A 19,485-nucleotide genomic window follows, 5' to 3' on the forward strand; every position below is an offset into this window, starting at 1 on the left:
TATAATGCAGAGCTTCGCTGAGCTCATTGATCAGAATATTGCCTTTTTAATATTTTTTTCTCTCTAGCATGTCACAGTCAGGGTCTGGTGGAGTGCAGAAATGGGCAGTGCATTCCGAGTGCATTCCAGTGTGATGGAGATAATGATTGTAAAGATGGAAGTGATGAAGAAAACTGCAGTGAAAGTAAGGATATGGCTCATTTTACTCTTCTCACTAAACCTACCATTGACTGCTATGTTCCGCAGTGCCTTTAGCTAAAGCTGTCTGACAAATTACTTTCTCCACCTTTCAAATAACACTTGCTGAGGCTGTTTGGTGTGTGCTTTCACACAGGCATTTGTAAGCTGAGACTTCTTTTAATACTTAAAATTATTAAAAAAGGTGAAGAAGTGGGGGTGATATTTAGCACAGTATTTAGTTACCTGATATAGTTAGCTGTTTCTTGAAATACATTGTTTGAAGCAATGAGAATCTACTATTACAGGAACTGGTGTCATTTGAGGAGGAATTTTCTCATTAAAATCCTTTTCTTTATCAGAACTTGGGAATCAGAGAAAGAATGTTTTCATGAGCAAACTAATGATTTAGTGTGACTAAGGGAAAATTTATGAGAACATAAGTTTTCACAGCTACTTGATAGCTATCTTATTATGGACTCTATGAGAGAATAGGAAAGTAAGCAATGGCTTGAGCTCCAGAACATGGTTTTCCAAAGACACTCTGAAAGCAGTGTTGTTATGATGATTTCAAAATTTGAAGGTATTTTTCACATGTAGCTCTCTTATTCCTGGTAAGGTATAGGTTCAGATTGCAGCCTTTCTTTAATGCAAGAATTATTAATGTCTTTTTTAAATGAATCTTATTTTAAAGAAATTAAAATAGTTAACCTTATGCAGAAAGCTAGTGTTGGCAAGTGTAGTGCTAATAGGACAGCCTATTTAATAATTATTAGAGTTGAAAAGACCTGTTATTATAAAATAGATACACAGTGTGATTATATAAGCCTTGTTTCTTTAGGAAACCAGTCTAAAAGAAATCCTTTCATAAGCATGTCCCTTCTTTTCATAGAAATTTCTTGGGATCTTCTTACTCCAGTTTAAATACTTTCATTCCAAAAAATACCTGAGAGGCTGAAACACAGAAATTAAAATTTTTTTCTTCACTTTTAATGTTGAATTATAAAAAGGTCTTGCATGAAATATCTTCTTGTTCCAACTGTGGCGATCTTAAAACCCAGAAACAAGTTTCTGTCCTCAGTTCTGACTGTGCACTTTCACAAAATGTTCACCTTTATTCTTTCTTGATGTCCAGTCTCAGTCTTATCCTATGAATTCTTTTTCCTCCCTTTTCCTTACATGATATGGGCTAGAAGTCAGTGGTGTATTTTGTTTTCACTGCCTCTTTTTTTTTCCCTTTTGATGTTGAAGCAATTGTTAAAAATCTTTTCTTGATATGATGAATAGGTATAGATTAAAATATTCAAGCAGTAGTATGGGGTGATAATTATGTATTCAGTGATCTCACTCCATGATAAAAGATCTTTTCTGATTGGCATTAAACTGAAGAACTTTTAAGTACAAACATTTTCCTAATTTTTATTAATAATTCTTCAATGTGCAAAATTTCTATCCAGTATTTTGCAGTACTGTGTAGAGAAAAATTCTTTTTTCAGGCAACCACCATCCTAATTTGCATGGGAATATGTTGGCAGAATTTAGCTTTCATTCATCTTTAGTTCCTTGCAAAGCCCATGTAAAAGCAAGGCAGAATTCTTGTTTGTAACTTACTATTGTATTTCTTTTATATTTTGTTATTTCCAGCAACTGCAAAAAATGTAGTAGGACATTCACTTACTAGAAAGACTTTTCTGCTCTACAAATCAAATTTTAGAAATTTGGATATCTCTGTCAGAGTCAGTGGAGTTAGGCCTAATGGAGTCTGGAGTGCTGCTTTTGTTACAAACACAGTAAATATGAGAAATCAGCATAGAAGTTTGAGGTCAGGGTGTAGTGACTTCCCCATGCCTATAAAAGGATACAGGGATCTTGTGTCCTAGTAGCAGTGTATGCATTCAGGTGTTGCAATTGACTGTTGCTTCATCTCTACCTGGATGAGGAAAGTGGTCTCCTTCACTGCATGCCTTAAGGAAATTTAAAGCATCTGTCTGTGAGTACTGCTCTCATTCATTTTGTGACAATAGAAATCTAATATGTATTCTCAGCTGTTTCTGTGATCTCTTCAAAAGATAGGGTACAGTGTGTTTGTAGAAATTCAGCATTATTTGTGCTAGGATCAAAAGAATCTACCTTGTAGCGCAGGGATTTTTAAAGTATTGGAAGGAGTTGGAGCAAACTTTAAAAATAATTTTAATGTAAATATTTGGGATAGCTTTAGAAGTCAAAAGGCTTTTTCTGCCTTTCAAGTTCCATTTTGCAGTCAGATGCAGCTGTAAAATAAGATTGTCAGTCACTATAGCAAAGAAATTACCTCTGTTGCTTCAATATATGACATGTGTGAATGGAAGTAAATCCACATAATTATGATAGATATGACTGTATCATCAGTTCCTTTAGACAAGATTGTTGTCAAGGTTGTTGAAACCAGATCATTCTTCAGCACATTCTGTATCTCCAGTGGAGGGATGAATGATTAATGTTCATGGGCAGTAGTGCAATACAAATACTAAGCAATCAGGGCAATAAGCTATTTTAAACAGGATAAGATGATGAATACCATCTATATAGTCTCTCCTTACAGAATAGTAGAACTACTACTACTACTACTAATAATAGTAAAACTCATAATACTAATAATAGTAAAACTCATTTTGCACATGGAAGAGAGAATTTAATGGTTTGGAAAGGAGCTAGCACAACTATGAGAGAGAGAAGTCCAGGGATTTGTCAGATAAACTAACCACTCAAGTAGTTCATAAACTTTTGAGGAAGTGCTGGTTTTCTTTATTCTGAAGTCCATCATTAAGACCACAGCATTTTTGGATTTCTTTCTGTTGTTTGTTTTTTAACCAGTCAAAGGAGGACAATCAGTCTTCATCTCTGGCCTTTCTTTAGGATGTCTTTTATTCTCAACCAAAACAATCATAAAATGAGAAACAGATCAGCTGAATGGCATTGAAGAATAATCCCCAGACAGTGTTCTCTTTCAGCTAGGCCCTATGGTTCTTTATGAAACGGGATTTGCATGACTTTTCATATTCTGCATGGTGATCCATGCCTCTCATTCAGAAACTGGGATATAATTTTTTTATATTGAACAGAGGGGTAAGAAAAGTAAGAACTGAACAGTGTTGCACACTTTTCTTCCTTACTGCACTTAAAATGCTCTTGGTTCTTACTGAAATATGTAAAGGAAATACTTAATTTTTATGTAAACACTGTACTGTCTCCTTATGCTCCAGTCATTTTTATTAGTCTGGTAAATAATTTGAAAAGTACATTTCTGCTTCCCTCAGATCAAACCCTCTGTCAGGACGGAGACCAGAGGTGCTCTTCCTGCCCTGATCCCTGTGGAGCTTCTCCCTGTGAGATGAGAAACAGCCAGGCAAACTGCAGTAAGTAGGTCATGCGCTTCATACTGTTACTCTTTTAGGGTGTTCTAGTTTATAATGAGGATGCAGGGTAGAACACAGTAAGTAATACTGTAATTTTCTAGCTAATGTAGATGTCTAATGACTAAGCTTTGAAAAGGGCAATGTTGAAGAAAATATGTCATCAAAGCTCTTGATTATTGATGTCTAGAATTTATGACATTTGACATTGAGGTATTTTAATTTTCTCTTCTTTGAATTTTTATATTTCTTGCATGGGTGTTTACCGTTGCACTTTCTCTTAGCATTTAATTAATTTATTCATTGTCTGTGTGAAGTAAACAGCATAGTGCAAGTGTAAAGCAGAAGACAGTGATTTAATTTCACAACATAAAGAACCCCATGTTACAGTATTTAGTAGTCTGGAGAACTTTTAGACCTTTATGAAGGAATGACTTTGGTATTCGGACTGTAAAAACTAATTATACTTTTGACCAATACAAATTGTAGAGGATCAAGGTCTTCATCTCTGTGTATCCTCATATCTCTGAGCTGCACTATACCACTCCATGCAAGGTTCCTGTATTAATTGTGCACTTGCTTCTGAATAGCTGCTTTTCTCAATTGTGCTATGTGAACAGGTAATCAATAGAAATATATTTGTCTGTGTTTTGAAAGTGGGGCAGAACTGTATGAAAAATTACTTAAAGTTAATTAAAATTTAGTGCTGTGTTAATACAGTCACATTAATTAATAAGGTCACCTTGATGGATGGACAGACTTGGCTTCACTTACAGATTATTGTTACAGAATTCATGTGTAATTGCTTTGTGGTGCAGTTCTCTCTGCAAGGTATGCTTTAATACTATATGGTAGCTTGTGTGGATAATGTCATTCCATTTAGAATGGAATGGACATGGGAAGGTCAACTAGTCCAAACTCCATATTCTCTCTAAAGCTGTGACTATTACCTTCAAGTGTTTGAGACAGACACCACTGATGCTGGAGCCTTTAGATACTGCTAAAGTAAAGCTATAATACACTTTATAAAGCATAAATGCTTTACATGTGCTTCTATCAATGCTTTGCCTAAGTTTTTGTAAAGGAATAATCTTATGTACCACGTTTAGAAGTACAAGGAAGCTAGGTAACACCTTTGGTAATAAGGCCAAACTCCTGATCAAATCAGTGCCAATTAAGTTACGTTGCCTGTGATCTTGTGCAGCTGAGCAGCTCTATCCTTAAGGACAGAGATTCCAAAATCTTTCTGAGATCTGTTTCATTGTTAGAGCACTTCTGTTCTAAAAACCTATTTTCCATATGGAAAATTGGAATTCTTTCATGTCTTTTGCCTCTCATCCTATCCCTGCATGTTTGAAAGGGTCTGGTTCCATTTTCACAAATTAGTGAAGATGTTTCCTCAACATATTATGAGCAACTGTCTGTAGTTCTTAGCAGGACTAACACATAGTCTGAACTAGTCTTCTGGATCATCTCACTTTGTCCTTTTCTAGTCCAGTGAACATTTAATTGTTTATACACAATGGAACAGCGAGACAGTTTGGGAGAGATTGTTTTTGCATAACATCTGGAAGTGCTATTGTATTTTTTTCATATTATTTTCGTTCTTCATATTTTTACCTGAGTTATTTCTTCTTTGGTGAGACATGAGAATTCTCATGAAAAATTTCAATTTTGACAAAGCAGTACTTCTTGGCCCAGATTACTATCTGGTTGAAAAATTCCAAAGTGTAGGCCACATTTCTCCATACTGAGTATGATGGATTTCTTCCAAATGTGATAATATCCAATCAGTTTAGGCTGGCATTATAATATATTTACAATATATTTAGGCTAACAGAATGGATATCTGAAGGGAGAGAGTAAAGAAGACAGAGCTCAGTGACAGGATCAGAGGCAATTGGCACAAAATGAAACACAGGAGCATAATGAAGCTCTGATGATAAACTCTTTCTTTACTGCAAGTGTGACTGGACACAGATTGCCCAGTGTGGTTATAGAGATTCCAATGGATACAGCAAGTTAATAATAAACACTGGAAGATCTTAAATCCAGGCGTTGTCTATGTGGTAAAATCTTGGCTTGTGGTGGGTGGTTTTTTTTTGGTTGTTGTTGTTTGCTTGGGATTTTTCTTGTTTGTTTTGGGTTGGGGGTTTTGTTTTTGTTTGTTCGTTTGTGGGTTGGGTGTTTTTTTACTTTTATTTTGTTTGTTTTGGTTTCTTTCTTCTTTTAATTCGGGATGAAAGATGCAATGAATTTTATTCCTTGTTCCCTACTCTTTAAGTTGTACTCACTTGTATTGTAGATAAGGGAGTAGCAGGACCTTTAAGCTGTAAGACTCAGAAGGAAAGGCTAACATTTGGGTTACTTAAAATGAGTCAGAGGCTCCCCTGGACCATATGTTCTGTTTATTACTCTCTGGATTGTTGGGAATTGAGTGTGAGAGTCAAGGTTATTATTCTCAAACCTACAGTGACACTTTTGCACATAACGTAATGCAAGCTTTCTAAACAGTGTGAAAATTATAATAATGTTGAAAAGAGTGTTCAATATGTAAAGAGCTATTCTCCAGCAGCATTTCAGTTGTCTGGATTTTCTTCCAGATTTCATTTAAACCCATATAAATATGAGGTGTAATAAAAGAGAATGGTATATGTGCATTTCAATCCTTTAATCTTGAATGATGTTACGTTATACAAACACTTAGAATATTGCGCATGTACTTTTGTGGTCATCCTGAAATATTGCTGAATGTGTAAAGTTCTGTACACATCAAAGAAAGGTGTTTGCTGGCCAAAATCAAAAGATGAGCCCAAATTGATCTGGGCATCTCAGGCAAAAGTGTGGAAGGGCAAGGGATGGTTCATCATGAAGGAAAGGAAATGGCAATAATGTGAGGAGAGTTGTTAAAAGCCATTGAACCTCGTGTACCCCAAAGATGTGACCAAGTGGTTTGAGACAACAGAAACAGTTGACTACTGGTAGTATGCCAGGATTTAGCAGTGAGGAAAAGCTGGATGTAAAATGAGTTTTGGGATCGTCAGATTAGGAGTACATAGTAAAAAAAGTTGTAACACCAAATTCCAGATCAAGAAATAGTGCCCAGTTCTGCTGAGTAGCTGAATAATTGACTGTTGGATCTTCTTCCACCTTCTCTCTAAGATACAGCTATGGGATGACACAGTTGACACTCTGTACTAGCAGCTGATGCTAGCAACTGGCTAACAGAGCATATTAATCATATTAAGGTATATTTGCTCCCAGAATAGACAAATAATCTTTTTTTTTTTTTTTTTTACTTTTGAATGGTATTGTAGAAAACGTTCTCAATATATCCAGAGTAAATAAGTTTAAATAATTTCACAACCATCTCATTTCTACATAAAAAGTTAAATTTCAGTCTGAATTGAAGTGAAATTCTTTCTGTAGTTTTCTGTTATGGTAGAAAATTAAAAAAAAATATTTTGGAATACCAGTGTGAGAAGAAATACAACAGCTATACAATTTTTAGAAATCCAAAATACTTGGCTAGTCCAAAATTTGTTGTGATAAACTCCCAAAAGTTGGAATATTTTTGTATGTAGCTATAAAATATATATAATCATATGGACTTGTAGCTGATGCATCTGCTTTGTCTTTGCTTATCATTCTAATTTGTTATTAGTTATGTCTTACCCAAATTAAATTATTAGCATGTGGACTGTCTCTTGCTCAATGCTTGTGCAATACGTAACCTAATTGTCCCTTCCTTCAGATCTTGGTAAACAAGGAAAAAAATTAAAAGCAAGTCCTGGCTTCTGTTTTCTATACAGAGAAATTGTGCAGTCTCTGTCACTGGAGATTTTTATAACCTGACTGTCTAAAGCCTTGAGAAAGCTGACCAGTCCTCAGAGCTGACCTGCTTTGATCAGGGCATTGGAGTAGAGACCTCCTGTGAGCCTTTCTAACCCAAAGTATCCGATGATTTTTGTCTTCCTAATTTTGGCAAGTGCCCTGTCAGTTTGAGGTGTGTCATGGTAGCATAGTAGGTACACCAGTGTGTTGCTGTACAGTACACACTGTACTGGTTTAAGGATGTTTCATTGTACCATCTTAAAGTTAAGATGTTTCTCAGAAAGTTAATGAATATTAATAAGGAAATAAAAGTATCTTAATGGGTTATGAGGTTGGCAGAATTCAAACCCACCTTTACTGGTATGAATAGGCTTGTAAGGGATCTCTAGCTCTGGAACTTGTAGTTTCTCAACCCTGAGAGGACACCCCCTGACTGACAATTTTTTAAAATATGTATGGAATTATTTCTTCTGTATTTAATTTCATCTCACACCATTTGTGGTTCTGTTTGTTTTCTCTCTGTGAAAGGTCAGTGTGAACCAATTACTCTGGAACTTTGTATGAACTTGCCTTACAACTATACTTATTACCCAAACTACCTGGGCCACAGGACACAGAAGGAAGCCTCTATCAGCTGGGAGTCTTCCCTTTTCCCAGCTTTGGTTCAGACCAACTGCTACAAGTACCTGATGTTTTTTGCCTGTACAATCTTAGTACCAAAATGTGACCCCCATACAAATCAGCGGATCCCACCTTGCAGGTACTGTACTAAACCATTTTTCATTTAATTTTTGACTATCTGTTTTTTGTCTGTCATAGTAGTTGTTCCCAATTTTATTCTTTCATTGAAAATTCAAAAAATTTAGCTTTGGAATTTGATAGGAAAAGGCTACTGCTGACCAGCATGCCCAGGTCCCTCTTTGGAGGGCTGCTTTCCAATTTGTGCCTGGTGCTTCTCCCTCCTTGGTGCAGGATTTGTTTTTGTTAAATTTCATGTCCTTGATGATTGCCCAGTGCAAAGGCCTCTCGTCCCTTGAGAGTCAACAGAGTCAACACCATCCCTCCGTTTTGTATAATCAGCAAGCTTGCTAATGATGCACTAAACTGCTGCATCCAGACCATTGGTAGATGTACTGAACAGGACAGGCCCTGCAGTTGAACTCAGAGCAGCAGCACAGGTGAGCAGTCAGCAGCCAGATGCAGCCCTGTTTGCCAGGAGCCTTCAGTTTTCCACCCAGGGCACTGTGAACCTGCTCACTCCACTGTTGAGCGAGGTGACAGGTGCTGTGAGCTTTGTTTGAAGTATTTTCCATTTCTGTGTGTTTGATTAGAATTGTGCCACCATCAAGGGTGTTTAAACAAGGAATCAATTAATTTAATTTGGAACATTAGCATTTTGTAATAGTTCCTTGCATTAGTACATCACTTGATGCAAAGCCCTATCCAAATGCTCAATGAATCCTGAGATTTTAATGAATGTTTACTTTTCTAAATTAGGATTGCCACATCATCTGAATTCCAGGCTAACTTAGGTTTTCTGCTTGTCAGAGTAACTCTTCCACCATCCTCACTGAGTAACATCACTGTGCTTTTTAAGGTTATGCCTGTAATTTTTCTAAAGAGACTGTGTTCTGTAGATAGCATGGCTTTCTGAGCACCAGCTGTTGCAGGTTAGGAGCTCTAATGAACTTGACCAACAGGCAGAGCCCTTTGACCTACTGGCTTCTAGAGCCCTCTCCTTTTGTATTTCTGCCTCTCTTGTTGGACCTACCTTGACAATATTGATCAATTAACACCTTGTGTTTGAAAGAAAAGTGCATGAAAAATTGCAGCACACATCCTAAAATTTTTTATCACGTGGTACTGTTGGCAAATAGATAACATTTCCTTGTCTAGTGATGTGCTTCTTAGTGCAAGGAAAGAGTGAACCACAAGGAAGTATATTTAGGGAGAATTTCAGATACCTATATAATGTAAAAACCTAAAAATGTTTTAGAAATGAAAACAAAAATAAGCGCATACCAATAAAAATTAAATAAATTTGATATTTCAATATAAATGTAAATCTACTTTACAATTTGAAGCTCTGAGAAGAGAAAATGTTACGTTGTCAGAACAGAAATGACATTCTGAGAATCTGCTCTTGACTTTCAAAATAACTACCCTCTTGTTCAAATTTATCAGTGATTAATTGAGCTTTACAGGACATATGTATTGTTTTTCCTGTCTTTTCCTGTAAATCCAAAACTTAACTTAGCTAATGCAGTTTTTCAGTGTTACATTTTTTAAGTCAAAGTCTACTTTCCAACAGTGAATTTCACATTAATGTTATAATTCTGGATTTATTATAATATAAACTTATCAGAGAAGCATTAGATTTTATTAATACAGGCACATGGATCAGTTTTCTCATTCCAGGTGATATAACTAAATTATTTTAATTCTACTCTCCCTATATAAAGCAGCTGTTCAAGCTTTGCAAGGCTTTTTGTTGTCTCTATGTTAGTTTGGCTGTTGTGCTTTGTTTTTTAACTGTAACAGTCTTCATAAAGTTTTATTCAAAGTAAAAAACACAGGCAAGTGAGTTTTTGGAAGCAACTGAACTTATTGTTATTTATAATGTTCGTTGATGTATCAAGTGTGTTTTCAGTTTCTGAACATTATTCTTCATCTCTGGTAAGGAGTTGATAATATTAGTCCATTAGACTAATATTAGTCTACTTTGATTTTTAAATAGATTCTAATTCTTTCACCACAGACAGACAAATAAATATCTTATAAAACCTGGGAAAAGGTCAGCTTTGACCAAAGATTGGAGTGAGCAGAGAACACAGGACAGAAGTGGCTTAGATGTCTCTGCTATATTATCTTTTTTTTTTTGGTGGGTTTTGTTTTTGTCATTGCAAAATAAAAATTCTGGCACCCAGAAATCTGAGGTTTTAAAGTGGTGTCAGTCAACCTTTTTGATATTGAGGAGGATGTAAAAGAGAGAGTCTGTAATGTGATTGACTGACATCAGTGCATTCTGTCTGGTTACTCAACTCAGTGGGGAATTGTTTCATGTGGAAAAACACTGACTCTTCTTCATCTAATTCCTCAAAACAAAATTAAAGTTGGGTGGATTATACTGTATTATTTTCCAAAAGTAGCATAAAATAATCTGATATAGACTTGTTTTGTTGGTTTTGGTCACAGCATTTTCCAGAGCTAATTACAAGAACATAAAAAAATTCAGTTCAGTAGAGGGTCAAAGGAAAATGAGAGGAATAAGACGCCTTCCATGAAAGGACTGTCTCTAGAAGAAAGATGTGTAAATAATCAAAATAAATAAAAGCAAATTAAAATTACATGAAAGAAACTAAGGAAAAAAAAAAGGGGGGTGAACCTACTAGGATCTCAGTCAAAAGTAGTGGCTAAATATTTCAAGCATTAGGGGATTTTTCTGTGATGCCTTTTTACCTTTATAATTTTGAAGCATTTGGCAAATGACAAATGAGAGACACCAGGGATAATTTTTCAGTCTCAATGGATCGAACAATTTTTTTAGTGAGTCCTATCTTTTATATGGTTAAAAAAAATGCTGCAGAAGGACTTTATTCATGCCTTTTCCTGATTTGAGCAACCAAACTTGTCTAACAGCAGATGAAGATGTAGAAGGCATTCTGGTGCTGTAACTGACAACAGCCTCAAGACCGGGCTGCTCTGAGCTTTGCTTTCCCTAAAGTTTTAATTTTATTGAATTCCCTGGAGAGTTCTTCCCTCTTTTGTGTGCAGGCTTAAATATTTTGTCCTTTTGAAGCTCTGTGGTTTCTGAGGTAGCATAATCAGAAGAGGGAGCATTTCACTCATACAAAATGTGTTTGGTTTTTTTCCCTGAAGGAGAGCAGTTAGTGCTTCTTAAAAATGGTTCTCTGCCATCTCTTACAGAGGAGAGCATGTCTGTGAGCAGTTATATTTGGGTATCATTAACCTATTTATAACATAACTGCACAACAGTAACTTAGTGCTTCAACCGCAGCATTCTTTGATATATGTATTTTTTTTCATATTAAAACATCTGTTTATCTGATTTTTTTCCTTGATCTTCATGTTTAACTTCAGCTAGGATTGTTAACTTCTAGTATCTGTGAATCTCCAAGCCATTCATTCAGTTTTTTGGTGCAATTCTGCTTTGTCTCCTCAGGACGTTATGTGTACAGTCTAAGGAGCGCTGTGAGGCTGTGCTTGGGATTGTAGGTCTGCAGTGGCCAGAAGATACAGACTGCACTCAGTTTCCAGATGAGAACTCTGACAACCAAACCTGTCTAACACCAGATGAAGATGTAGAAGGTATCTCCTACACATATTGCAGCAAATAAAAGATTGAAATGGGTTCCCAAAGTCACTGGTGTTTGTTTTTTTCATACCTCTCCTTTAAATTATAATATTTATACGGTGGAAATTATTCCAAACTGAGTTCCTCTACTCAGCCATGTCAGTCTCTTGGCAGAATTCTTTGCTAGATTTCTTGCTCTAGGGAATTGCTAGCACTCACTGAGAGTTCCTTAAAGATCTGCCTGCTCTGTTCTACTCCTTTGTCCCAGAATGGTACTGTGAGATGAAGCAGAAGCAGTGAAAGGGTTAATTAGTGGAAAGTTATACCTGGTTTTCATTAGCTGAAATAGACACATAATTTCCAATCTCTCTTTTTTCTTTTTCTTTTTTTTTTTTTTTTTTTTTATCCTGGGGATTTCTTACACTTATTTCAATGCATAATTCACCTCCACAATGGTGATAAGAGTAACTAGGACATTCATAGCCATGGTCTGAACATTTCATGCCAGTGATTTGGCCAAGCAATGACATTTGATAGAGGGCAGCATGGAAGGGAGAGCTCTGGAAAACGTTGCTCCACCACGTTCCTGGCGCAATTATGCAGAGTCTCACCTGACACATATTTCCAGTCCCACAATCCTTGTATCTGTGTTATTTACCCTTCTGAAACAGCCTGGGTGACAAATCAGTGCCCATGTCCTGATGAAGCTTTTATCTTAGGAGTGCTGTTTGTCCCTGTTGGTTGTCCTTGGCAGAATGCTCACCCAGTCACTTCAAGTGCCGCTCCGGGAGGTGCGTGCTGGCGTCGCGGAGGTGCGATGGGCAGGCTGACTGCGAGGATGACAGTGACGAGGACAGCTGTGGTAAGTACAGGCAGTCAGCTGGAGTGGAGGGCAGCTGCAGCACTGGAGGAGGATGAGCTTCATCTTTCATTCAGTTATTTGAATTGTAGCATGAGAGTTTAGAGAAGGAGAACCCCCTTTTTGTGTATTTACAAGTATTGGGTTTTCTTTTAAGACAGTATCAGTAAAAATACTATAGCAAGAATCCTTGATCAACATGAATACAGTTTGTGATAACTGATAATTTAGATTCTGATAACCATACTCTGGGATGTTTGAGCATCCACTAAAGAATCAAGCTAAAAAATTTCTGCAGATTTAGTTATTTTCATATTGCTGAAGGCTTTACTGAGCTAAAATGTAACTCATTGGCAAATTAAATCTTGAATCTGTAAATGTAGTTTTAAATTTATACATGATAATGTTCTTGTTAAGATGTATAGACAAAAGATGTCATTATGATATATTGTGTTGCTGAAGTGGATTCTGCATGTTTTTTCAGATTGGTCAACCTCAAGTTACAAGAAAAAGAATAAACCCTCAGAGTTTATTCTCCAATATGTTTCTGAGTTTACTTTTAGTATAGATGCTTTTGACTTTTAACTTAGGGGGATGTATTGAGCCAAGAATAAAGAATCAAGAAATTGTTAAGATTCAAGAAAATCTCTTGGTCACTACATATCCTTCTACCTGCTAGCAGGACACTTTCAGAAGGAGAAAGGAGTTCCAAGTATTTATTAATTGACTCAGCTGTAGCCTTCAGGGAGGTCTGCATGCAGGCCTGGCATCCCTAGGGGCAAAGAGAACAATCATACATCACTAAGGATTTAGAGAAGAGGTGTGCTTATGAGCAAAGGATTGGAAAATATTTCAGTAGAGTAGGGTTAAGGTGCACAGTCTGTGCATTTTTTTTTAACTGAGAATGGGTTAAGAGGGAAGCAGAGCTTAAGTGAACAACAAAACTGTGGCAATAAGAGAATTTCTTCTCAGAGACAGTAAAATAAAATCCAACACCAGAAAGCTAAAGCTAGGCTAAACTTCAATCTTAGCATTCCTATAAAATGCTTCTTTTTAAAAAGTAGATTGTTTTAATATTTGCAGTAGTCAAGGGTTTTTTTACCCCCAATGTGTGATGTATTTTCTAGATCATTCTTGTACTCTCTCTCTCCTCTTTCTTTATTTCTTTCCCTCCCCCCACCTCTGCAGTAAAGAAAGGGGAAAAAGAAAAGGTTATGCTCTCTGAAATTTGATTTAATATTAGGTCATTCTATTGTTTGGGTTATAAAGGAAAGTCAGAACTGATGATCATGGTGATTCTTTCAGAGTTTGACATCTCTTTACTTTGAGTCAATTGTCTCAATTGTCCTCCCTGCCAAATATTTTTTAGTTGCCACCAATTTTGATCTCCTTAGAAAACGAATTGTTATGTGTCTTTTAGGATAATTTTGTTCTCCTAGACATTAACATATGAAATATTGTTCTAATGTGTGACATTCATTTCTCGAGTGTATCTCTCTCTAAAGTCTAGACAGAATGTCACAAGCAATCAGCAGAATTCTTATCAGTTTCTATAAATATGGAGGACTGTATCAGCTAGGAAATTACTGCTGTCAGGGTGACATTACATTGACCAGGGCTAATACTGTTACTGAAAAACAAAAAGTCCTTGTTGAGCTCCAGGAGTAATTGTCTATAACTTATTCATATTCCATGTGTGCAGGACAAAATCAAAACTTGATGATCTTTCCATGTTTTAATGGAATAGCTCAAATTTTATTAGCTTTATCCTTTTAAATTGGTTTTCTAACATTGAAAAACCACTCAATGTTTAATTTGAAACCCTTGTATTTGAAGTGCTTTAAATTATCTACGTGGAACAGCTTTACAGTGCAGGCAGGAGGCTGAAAAAGACCAGCTACAGCTTTCTTATGCTTAGACTGGCCAAAAAGTACAAGTTAGAACTGTCCAAAGGGACTGAGGTATACTCTCCTGATGCAGAGCAGAGCTGTATTCAGCACCCACAGTCTCCTTCTGTCAGCAGTCCCTGCCATACTTTCACATGGGCTTTGTGAGAGGACATCTCAGCCATGCAATTGCAGTGAAATCCTCAGACTTCAGTGCCATCTACACTGGGATTTGGGGACAAAATTTCATTGAGATTACTGGAAGTGAGACTTCTGAGTGCAATAAAGTGCAGGGAAGGTAATTTCAAAAAAATATTATTATGAAAGATGTCACCAGAGTTTGTGGTATTAAATATTACAGTTGGTTGTAATTGAGTGCATGAAATTGCTGGGTGCTGAACAATGCCTCTGGCAGGGAGCAGAAGAGGGTGCTGCACCTACTAAAGAAACTGAGGACATAACATTCATAGCCAATACTGTCTTTCACTATTTTCTGCTTTCTGGGTTTTGACCTGTAGTATTTTAGGTGAGAGAAAAATGTCGTGGTCTTGACGTTAATGATTTAATGATAATTGCAATGAAGGTAAGATCATATATGAAACCAAAATGTATTTTTGAGATGAGGTTAATGTACATATAGACATTATATATACATATATATAAGTCTACATATAGACTTATATATATATATATATATATATATATATATATATATATATATATAAGTTTTCCTTGCTCTGTTTTCACTTCCCTTTCATTGAATTAAAAATGCATGTCACAAAAATAATTGGAGATGAAATATAAATTCTCCAAATGGTAGATGATCTCTACCAACAAAACAGTGTACTTGAACACTGAATTCAGTAACTAGTGAATTTCTCATAGGGAATTGGCTCTGTATTTGTCTGTGTGATTAGTTTTGGAGAGTCCTGGTACACTTCACAGTGTAACACTGTAATGTGTGATGGAGAGAAAAGGAAACGTGTATTTAATGAATTGTAAACACTGCTAAAAAATTGTCAGGTTCATAAATTATGGGGAATTTATGCTTTTTTATTTCATGTTCGTATCAAGATCCTAACATGTCATTCCTTGTTCTATATAAGAGTAGAGATTTTTTTTTGGTTTCAATTAATTTTTCATTAAAAGTTATCAGAAATAGTGCCAAGAAGGAGACCTGGAAAGTGGTGATACCCAAGTAAGTTATTTGATCATGAGGAATTAGTTTCAAAGATTAAGGCTATTTATTTCTCTGGGCTTTAACATTTATTTACATGTTTTTTCAAATATAAACAAAATCAAGCACCCCAGACATCCAGAGGTGCTGAACAGATTTTTCCATAAATCCAGTAGGGATTCTCTGGTTCATATCTGTAAAATATGTACTTTGGAATTAAAATTTCTTGGAAACAATGTATTTGCTTATAACTTACTGCTGATATGCTTTCACAGTTCCAGGTCCAGGCAAGGAGAGGTGCTGCTTTAAATACTGCTTTTAAATTTATACCTGAATTATTTGCATGTATGAACATCGGGGCTATCAATTGAGTTTGCCCTTAGATTAAAATGAAAAGTATCATCTATAGAACAGGCCAAACAAGGCAATCAAATAATCTGGCTTAGTCAGGACAACATGTCATTTTTATGGCTTCCTGTAGAACCAGAGTGTCAGTCATACAGGACATTAGTATGTCAAAGCATTTAAACTGGTATCACAAGAAAATATTTTATTAGTTGATGGAAATAAAAAGTGGAATAAAACAAGAGAAAACTATTTTCTAAAATGTAGCTTGGCCTATTTTTAATTTCCTCTAGCTGACCAAAAGGAATTTTTCTGTCAAAGCACTTTGACACAGTTTTGTATTACTTCTCTTTCTACCTTTCATTGTGCTTCTGTGTTAGATTCTGCATCAGCACTGCCAGAAAAAAAGTATGTATTTCTACAGTTTTTTATGGAGATTCCATGCTTTTATAGGATTTGCTTTTGAAAGACCGTGGAATTTCTATGGACTTCAGAATTATAAAAGTTCCTACATTACTAGCAAATGTATTTCAAGAATAGTGGTGTATGGGTTTTGAGCTCATTGAGCTAATGCCTAAACTATTATAGATGTGTAATATACACTCATAATGCGATTATTATTTCAAAAGCACTGAAGTATTATGAAGTGTTACAATATTTAGATCCATTTATCATTGTGCACTGTGCCAATCTTATTTCCATTTCTTCATTAGTAACTATTCTTGGTACCTTCTAAAATTTATATTACAAGTGAAAATATTCTGTGTGTTTCAGGACTTTTAAGGAAGAAAACAGTTGGTTCAAAATTGCATGCAAGTATTTAGAACTGTGCTTCTCTGCCTCCAGGTTGTGGAGAAAGGGGTCTTTGGGAGTGTCCTTTGAAGAAGCTGTGCATCAAACACACTATGATCTGTGATGGTTTTCCAGACTGCCCTGACATGATGGATGAAAAGAATTGCTGTAAGGACTCATGCAGTTTGTTACTCCCTTAAAGGCTGATCACATTTTTGGGATGTTGGGGTCCAAAATAAATCAAAGTAAAAATGCTTTATGCTTTCTATAGGCATAAAAACTTAAGTCATTCCCTCAGTTCCCTTTTCTACCTTCCATTGTGCTTCTATGTTAGATTCTGTATCAGCACTGCCAGAAAAAAAGTATGTATTTCTACAGTTTTTCATGGAGATTCCATGTTTTTGTAGGATTTGCTTTTGAAAGACTGAGGAATTTCTATGGACTTCAGAATTATAAAAGTTCCTACATTACTAGCAAATGGATACTCATTGTGGTAAAAGAATTTTTTCAAGAACCATGAAGAACTAAACAGATTTGGCTCAGCTGGCTAAAAAACACAGAACAGTATTTTCTCTTACAGCTTCTGAGGAGTTCAGACAGGTTTCATGTTACAAGATCACAAATGATACTAAGTAATCCCAGATCTTGCATTTGTAGACACTCTTCCTTCCCTCTGAATTGCAATGCCCTCTGTCACTGCATGGCAGCAACCACCTTCTGCATCAGAGGTATCCATGCTGAGTTCTGTTGCAAATCTGCCTTACTTTTTCCATAAATCTGATCTGTATCTACCTTCACTCTCCTCAATTTTTCATCTCAATGTGGATTTCACTTTTTCTCAAGAGGAAGCATGTTTTTGTCTTTGCAGCATTTTGTGACGAGAGTGAGCTGGAATGTGCCAACCATGAGTGTGTGCCCCGTGAACTCTGGTGTGATGGGCAGGCAGACTGCAGTGACAGCTCAGATGAATGGGACTGTGGTAAGTGTCTGCTGTGTGGTGCCTCAGAGTGGTGTTTGGATGATGGTAGCAATCACTGGGGATTTAATTGAGAATACAGTGGTGAAGAGGTGCTCCCTCTGTTAGCCAAGAGAAGACTGGGGTGAGGCTGGGAAAGCATGCAAGGAAGGGGGCAAAAGAGAAAGGAAAAGCTGAGTGTGAAGTGTCACAGTGCAAAGATATAACAAAAGTGATATAGCAAGAAAATGTGTAGATGATGTGTGTTATCTGGAAAGTATTGTGGATAGAGGAGAGATTAAGAAGACATTGAGATTTGTAAAGACCTTTTGAGAATCTTTTTTGCATGTGATAAAAGCAGTGCCTGAATTTTTATATACAGATTAAGAGAGAAGAAATGATGATGGTCTTTCTATCTAGATTATCTAACAAGATTAAGGCTATAAAAATTAAGGCTATCAGCAACCCATGTGAATCTGTGGTGGTGACTTAGAAATATTTGGGTTTATTCTTACCCTCTCGATGCCTTTGCTGTTCAGTGTGTCATGCTGTTCACTCTTAGCAAGGTTCTGATAACCACACTTGCCTTGGTTTTAAATTGCATAGCTATTCAGCATGTAAAGCTAGGAGAAGTGCAGCAACTTGGAGGAATCTTGAATGTAATTGTGTGTTTTCAGTTTTCCATCTATAAAACTATTTGAACTAATACTGAAGTTTTCTTCCTTTTTTCTTTCCAGTTACACTGTCTAAAACCAGGAATTCCTTGATGCTCCTGACCGTTCACAGGTCAGCTGCTGATAACCATGTTTGTGCTGATGAGTGGCAAGAAAACTTAAGCCAGCTGGCCTGCAATCAGATGGGTTTAGGGTAAGGTCAGTAGTTTGTAGCTTTGATGATTTCTTAGGACAGTTGGTGTGCTGGAGTTAGATGTGAGCTATCAATGATCACTGCAGTGTTAGACCTAGCATGGAAATGGTTCTCAGAGAAAAGAGGTAACGAAATCTTGTGAACTATGGCAGAATTTCACTAAAATCTAGGCACTTTCACCACTTTATAAACATTGCATGATGGTTATTAGGAGTGTTTTGAAAAGATAATGGTGGTTTTGCCAAGGCTCAGTACATGCACTAACAGTTGTTGCTGAGGCTCAGAATGTAATACTCTGTTTCTTCCTAAAGAATTAAAGCACACTTAGGAAATAGAGGGAAAATCCTCTTCATTTATTTCCTTTCTGCAATAAATACCGTTAGTTGGACAAGTGGATGTATTTAACGTGGGCATCTCCAGACAAAAATTGTTAAAGAGAGGGTTTCTGTGTGGAACTCAGAAAAAGAAGTAGCCTCTTAATGTCTTATTGCATGCACACTAAATTGTGGAATAATTGATGCAAAATACAACTGCTGGATAAAAAGTAAGTTCAGCTGCTCTGATATTCACAGCTGTCTCTTACTGGGAAGAGGCAAATCTCATGGTATATAAGGCTATCTTTTGCCATTGTCTGATCCCCAAACTGAAGTAAGAGGTGTCTTTTCTGTTTGCTTTTCTCCACTACACAAACTGACATCCTTTGTACCTTTCTCAAAGTACACAGGAGGATAAAGACCCTGGGTTAGGGAGTCTGCACTTAATGTGCTCTGTATAGTCTTGCACTGCAGGGATACTTGGCATCCATTCTAACAGAAGCCCTGAATTGAAGTAACTTGACTACCTGCCTTTCTAACACACAGCAATTTTAAACTCCTCTATCTAGTTT

At 36.4% G+C, this 19,485-nt stretch overlaps 1 protein-coding gene across 2 annotated transcripts in view; it reads left to right on the top strand.

Moving 5' to 3' along the window:
• CORIN (corin, serine peptidase) overlaps positions 1-19,485 on the top strand; it is a 120,147-nt gene that overhangs the window by 78,959 nt on the left and 21,703 nt on the right. For both annotated transcript variants that reach the window (XM_050973539.1, XM_009101459.4), the window contains exons 9-16: positions 68-184; positions 3,474-3,572; positions 7,932-8,163; positions 11,587-11,732; positions 12,473-12,580; positions 16,832-16,945; positions 17,646-17,756; positions 18,470-18,599. In XM_050973539.1, coding sequence (XP_050829496.1) covers positions 68-184; positions 3,474-3,572; positions 7,932-8,163; positions 11,587-11,732; positions 12,473-12,580; positions 16,832-16,945; positions 17,646-17,756; positions 18,470-18,599 — 1,057 coding nt within the window. The remainder of the gene's footprint in view (positions 1-67; positions 185-3,473; positions 3,573-7,931; positions 8,164-11,586; positions 11,733-12,472; positions 12,581-16,831; positions 16,946-17,645; positions 17,757-18,469; positions 18,600-19,485) is intronic.

This window comes from Serinus canaria, chromosome 4 (genome assembly GCF_022539315.1).
Source record: "Serinus canaria isolate serCan28SL12 chromosome 4, serCan2020, whole genome shotgun sequence".
In the NCBI taxonomy this organism is placed as follows: domain Eukaryota; kingdom Metazoa; phylum Chordata; class Aves; order Passeriformes; family Fringillidae; genus Serinus; species Serinus canaria.